At 41.4% G+C, this 6,089-nt stretch overlaps 1 protein-coding gene across 2 annotated transcripts; it reads left to right on the plus strand.

Annotated features, from left to right (window-relative positions):
* Positions 1-3,257: 3,257 nt before the first annotated feature.
* LOC147632749 (homoserine kinase-like) lies at positions 3,258-5,612 on the plus strand. 2 transcript variants are annotated; one of them, XM_086807598.1, is made up of 2 exons: positions 3,258-4,542; positions 4,998-5,612. In XM_086807598.1, exon 1 carries the CDS (start codon positions 3,317-3,319, stop codon positions 4,466-4,468), a length of 1,152 nt encoding a protein of 383 aa, XP_086663724.1. In that variant the 5' UTR covers positions 3,258-3,316; the 3' UTR covers positions 4,469-4,542; positions 4,998-5,612. The 2 variants fall into 2 exon arrangements, with proteins under 2 accessions (XP_086663724.1, XP_086663723.1); XM_086807597.1 differs by lacking the exon at positions 4,998-5,612 and adding an exon at positions 4,773-4,991.
* Positions 5,613-6,089: the final 477 nt, after the last annotated feature.

A 6,089-nucleotide genomic window follows, 5' to 3' on the forward strand; every position in this document is an offset into this window, starting at 1 on the left:
TGGGGTAACGTTAAATGTTTGGAAAGGAAAGTATGAGCGAACATTATCCATGTAATTACACTTGGGCCAAGCAATTCATTCATTCATCATATTGCATTTGCATCCACATTACGAGGAGATTGGGATACACTTGAAACTTTGTTTGGGGCTACAAGCACTCAAAAATAAGCCTTAAAATCTAGTTCTTTGGGCTTAAAATGAACTTTGAAAATTCATATGCTACACTAATAGGATATGTTTAGGTACTATAAGAAACTAAGATAGGCCACTTTGGTTGTCATGCCAGCTAAATGGCATGGCAGCTAAGCCCATTCATGGTAGAGAATGTCAGCTAGATGGCATAGCAGCTAAGCCCATTCATGGCAAAGAATGTTGATTCTATAATTTCTAGGTCTAGCATATAGTCTGCCATATAGTCTGGATCTATTGCATGTGATGTTGCTTTAAGTATAGGTTAGATTAATAATAATATTTTTACCAGAAGTTAGGTTTCTAGTAGAGAATGTGGCCTCTAATGAAAAGAAAGGCATCTTTGAATGTGTTTTCTTTTAACCTTTATTTTCATAGACTTTTTTTTTCTTTTACTTCTATGTTGAGACAGAAGTGTAAGTTTAGATTTGCAAATGTAACCTTGATGTTGAATATTAGTTTTAATGGCCTTCAAGGGCTCAACTAAACGATAAAGGAAACCTCAAGTTGTAAATCCCCATATGGCATGTAATTTCTATGGCTTTGTGTGCTTCTCTTAGCAAGCGTAATGCATGTTCCTGCTTGTGGGGAGTAGTTAAAAACATTGAGCCTCAAGTTCATAGTGAAGCTGCAAATACATATGTTGAGCCATCTTATGCTAGAAATAGTTATATTGTAGTGAAATCTCTATGCAGTATAGAAGATCTCAACGAGGAGATTTCAAACTATAGTCTGAAAGGTTATCACACCTCAACCTCATCAAGTTTGGGAGCGATTTGCCAAATGTATGTGACAAACCATCCTTAACTCAACATTGAGTCATCACTTTATGTGGCAGATTAGAAGGGACCGAGGCTCAAATACGTATGTTGTCTCAGTAGTACGGACATAGGTCATCATCTCCATGTCCAAGAGAACTTTTAACAATGTGGATGATCCTTGAAAAATTGGGATTGGTGAAAAGATGCTCTAGTTTCAGAGAGGAGCTTTGACCCTTGGGTGAATATGATCAAGGGCTGAATTTTAGAGCCTCCACCTTCCACAAAAGAAATTTTCATATGATCATAGAGATCAAGTGTCCTATACCTTCCATAAAAGAAATTTTCATACGATCATAGAGATCTAGTGTTCTCTCTCTCTTTGGAGTGGATGTTCAAGAATAGATGAGACTCACATAATAATGCTTTATTATATATTAAAATAGTTGTGATTCAAGACATGTGCTATCTTTTTTATTCTTTGAGATTTCAACCTAAGGTCATGGCTTTGATGTAATAAGACTTCTTGAGAAATAAATGAGATTATTCGTAAAGATTTTTAGTTCCTTTTATTCACAAAGGTCTTTACTTATATATAGAATGTCATATGTGAAGTTGACATTTAAATAAATTGTCTCCTATAGGGGGTAATAGAGAAACATGATTACCTCAGGATGAACTAGACAGAGACATCCTCTCACTCGGAACCCTGAGCCTATAATCGAATAAGGAGAAGAAGATGAGCTCAAGGAAGAATTCAACTCCATGTTATGCCAAATCCGCTCGGGAACTTTAATGGGGAAGAGGTAAATAAGTTGAAAATTATGAGTAAGCATAGCAACTCTATGCAACTAGGGAGGTTCAAAGCTCTTGCTTGAGGAATCCGCATACATGAAAGAGACATAAATGCAAAGGTAGTGAAGACATGAAAATGGATAGAGTATTGATACAAAAATGCACACATTTCTATATGCAGAATTGCTCCATGATTTTCTCCTCCTAGAGTTTCTCCACCTCTCCTAAATTTTCTCTATCTCCCATGAATTCTCCTTCTCAAATCTCTCAGTCTCCCCACCTATCATGGGTTCCTACCTTTTTACCAAGAGACAAGTCTACTTCACAAAAATATCTTTGATAAAACCCATACAATGAGAACCTTTGACTCCCACGACACTTGCCTCCTCCTCAAATACAAATGTCAACCACAAAGAGAGTCAATGCCACGCCACATGTGCAGACCTATATTTCCAACACCTCCCTTGGGGATGCATGCACTCTGACATGTTGTCTCCTAGCCCCTTCGTCATGACCACCCTTGAGCGTGAGTGGGGGTTAAAACCCCTGTTTAACCACATGCAACACCATAAGCACATGTTACACCTAAGACATAAACACATCACAACACCTTGAAATAGGTGTTCATATCCCTCATCTCTTGAGACGATTTTCTTGTATTACATTTGCATCATGAGTTTTAGTTTTCATCTTCCAACATGCGTCTTGGTTTTCCATAATGAAAACACATATTAGAATCCTATTACTTGTAAGATTTCTTGTGAAAGAATGACATTTTTATGTTGATGAAGAGACTCTCCTTTGAGCTTTCTGTCCTCCTCCATTAGAGTGCTTTCAATACCACTGTGAATGTGGGATTGGGCAGGTTTTTCAAAGTTGAGACAAGGGTGTGCCAAATGCTTTTAAGTAAAATGGCAATGATTTTACTAGTGCTCCAATGCTTGCAAGTTATGTGATGTCTCAGTATATTTTAGAAATCTCCTTTTGGGTCACATAGGTAAATAAGAGAATAAGACAACTTATGAATTGTGGAGTACCAACATACCTAAACAACGTAGCTGGCCAAGAAACATGTGGTCAAGCTCTAGGGCAAGAGAAGTGTACAGAAGCCAACATGCAACACACCTTCTATATGTGTATACATAGAGCTGCAGCTAGATGTGTATATATAGAATAAAAACCATAACTCAAACGAAATCCTAGTTCGGCTAACCTCACTAATCCCACCAAGGTAGAAATAGTAGAGATGAGCTAGATGTATATATAGAATAAAAATCCTAATTCAAAGGAACTCCTAGTCTGGCTAACCTCACCAACCCCACCGAATACTACGCAGTTAAGACATCCTCCCACTAGTCATTTATCTTTACTAATCAACACACCTCTGCCAAAAGCCCACAACCCATAAAGTAAAAATCTTCACAAAATCCAATTAAAAAAAGAAATGGATAAAATAATCTCCACCGTTAGATACAAAAATTGTAGAATGACTGAACCAAAAATCCCACCCTTACAAATCCTTGAATGGGCCTAACTCCTTCGACCCCATTTCAAGCTGCTAGAAGAATATCGAGATGTACCCATGCTTCCCTCTTTCGAGAACTGGCTATGGCGATGAGGGTTTCATCTTTAGCAAGCTGCTGGCCAAGCCCTCAACAGGCAGCTTCCATAGGAGCAGCAGCCGCCGCTACTCCCTGCTACCCATCACCTCTCAAACCAGCAAGACCAGCAACATCCAAACCCTCACCCAACTCACTGCATCAGAGCCCTCCCCGAAGCTTATCGCTGTGGAAGCATTCGCCCCCGCCACCGTAGCTAATCTAGGCCCAGGATTCGACTTTCTGGGCTGCGCAGTGGACGGCCTAGGCGATCGCGTGACGGCCCGCATCAGCGAAGAAACGCCCCCAGGTAAGGTCTCTATCTCTTCGATTTCTGGCGATGGGGGCAGGCTAAGCTATGAATCAGAGAAAAATTGCGCTGGAATAGCAGGCAGGGCCACACTGGAGCTTCTGGGCGTCCGATCTGTGGGCGTCTCCCTGTGTCTACACAAGGGCCTTCCCCTGGGAAGTGGGCTTGGGTCCAGTGCAGCCAGTGCAGCTGCATCAGCTGTTGCAGTAAATGCCCTCTTTGGAAACCCATTATCCAAAGACCAGCTTGTCCTTGCAGGCTTGGTATCAGAAGCATCTGTAAGTGGCTACCACGCCGACAATGTCGCTCCCTCTCTCATGGGTGGCTTCATCCTAGTGCATTCATATGATCCATTGCACCTCATCCCCCTCCCTTTTCCTCTGCACTCTGACCTCTTCTTTGTGCTGGTTAGTCCTGAATTCGAGGCTCCCACCATGATGATGAGATCCGTCCTCCCGACACACATCCCCATGAGTGACCACATCTTTAATTGTAGTCAAGCTGCCTCCCTCGTCACCGCAGTCTTACATGGTGACCTTCCACTGCTTGGGAAGTCCCTCTCTTCAGATACTATAGTGGAACCAAAGAGAAGTCCTCTCATTCCGGGCATGGCTGAGGTTAAAGAGGCAGCATTGCAAGGAGGGGCCTTTGGATGCACCATCAGTGGGGCCGGACCAACCGCAGTTGCCATCACAGACTCTCAAGAAAGGGGACTAGTGATAGGTGAAAAGATGATGGCAGGTTTCTTACATCATGGCAAGCTGAAGGCGACAGCACATGTGCAAAGATTAGACAGAGAAGGAGCAAGGACTATTTGATTAGTAAATTGACTTACTGAAAGAAAGATGTGTCTAGTGAATGCATGCTTCAGATCATGCAGGCTTGAACACAGGTGATACAACACATTTTTGTCTCTTTAGTATGCCCTGTAAGCATTGAACACATTTTTGTTAGGACTTTGGGCTAATTTCATGCTTTTTCAAAACCTTTCCTGTGACCTTTAATCTCACTTTTCTCGTTGGCGTTTTCGGATTTAAATTTGAAGTTTTTTCTTATGTTGAGCACTGTTATGAGCATATGCATTTGTTACATGCTTCATGTCTCCGTTGGAACCTTGCATAGGACAGAAAGTTTTGGGGCAAATCCTTGCGGTATTCCTTAACTCCATTCCCTAGCTTGGTTGCTGCGCCTTGATATCTGAACTAGTTCATGTGCTTGGCTCCAATGGTCTTTCGAGCCCTCATTATGTTCATCCCCTTTCTTGGTTGTCTCTAATAAACTTCAAGATTAGTATCTCCTTCAGAGATTGCTCCATCAAGCCAATGCCAATCACCAGTCTCCTTCCAGTTTTTTCTCTCTTCTTGCAGGAGAAAAAGGTGTATGCAAGTTTGTTGTGCACTTGATTGAGTTGGAGACAAGAGGAGCATGGTCAGCTGTAAACTGATGATCTGCCTGGGGGCTGATCGATAGCAGAAATGGGCTACTGGTCTGCAGAGAAAGCAGAAGGATTGGCTGCTCTAGATGTCTGTGAGATGTTGGGGGCAAAATGGAGAAAGTATGAAGAGGAAGGGGGATTGTGTCCTTTTATCGGCTTGCTGGCTAGTTATTGCTTGCTAGTCGGCTTTTTGAGGTAATGCTTCAGCTGTTAACAGCATTCTGCCCCTGATTTTGTGCTGTCAGCGCATGCCTTGCTGAGTTCCTCTCAATGCCATTTTTGCATTGAAGCAAGTTTCGTAACTTTTGGAACTTAGAGAAGATTGCCAAACATTTTGAACATTCCCGTCCCATTTTTTAGTTTTTTAGTTTTTATTTTTTTGGTTTGCCATTAAATATCATCTGCTGTCCTTAGCATGTGCTCCCAACTCGAAGGAATTGTGTAGTGAAGCTTGGGCTCTAGACTCTCAATTTGTAACTCTGTTCACATCTTTAAGAAGAATCAAAGATCATGAATCAAGTTGTAAATTGTTTGATTTTCATGATGGAAAATTGCAAAGATAGGCAAATCTTCCTTGTTCTATACCTTTACAAGATTTTAGGATGTTTCTAGGCCAAGTATGAGATTTTGTGGGCACTCTTACTCCCCCTTAAGGTGTGTGAGATTCTGAAATGTTTAGTATGTTTCTAGGCCAATTACAAGATTTTCCAGACACTTTTTGAAAGGCTTCTTAAAGGTATGAAAAGATTTTGAAATGTTTTTTAAACGCATTCATGAAATGCCTGGCAATGATACATCATGCCTTTGACAAATTTGAAGTTGCCTCCATAGAGTGGTATGTCTCAATCTTGGGCATATTTCTAGAAAGTCTTATTGCGTATGAATAGGGGCCGAAGCTGTTGACCAGCATCAACTTGGGCAGACTATCTTTGCAGCCCTGCCTGTATAGGAAAGCTCTCTATATTGGGGCAGCACCTGCCACTTGAGCCTGCCACAACGTAATC

The sequence above is a fragment of the Cibotium barometz genome, chromosome 13 (assembly GCF_041138505.1).
Source record: "Cibotium barometz isolate CiBa-2024 chromosome 13, ASM4113850v1, whole genome shotgun sequence".
In the NCBI taxonomy this organism is placed as follows: domain Eukaryota; kingdom Viridiplantae; phylum Streptophyta; class Polypodiopsida; order Cyatheales; family Cibotiaceae; genus Cibotium; species Cibotium barometz.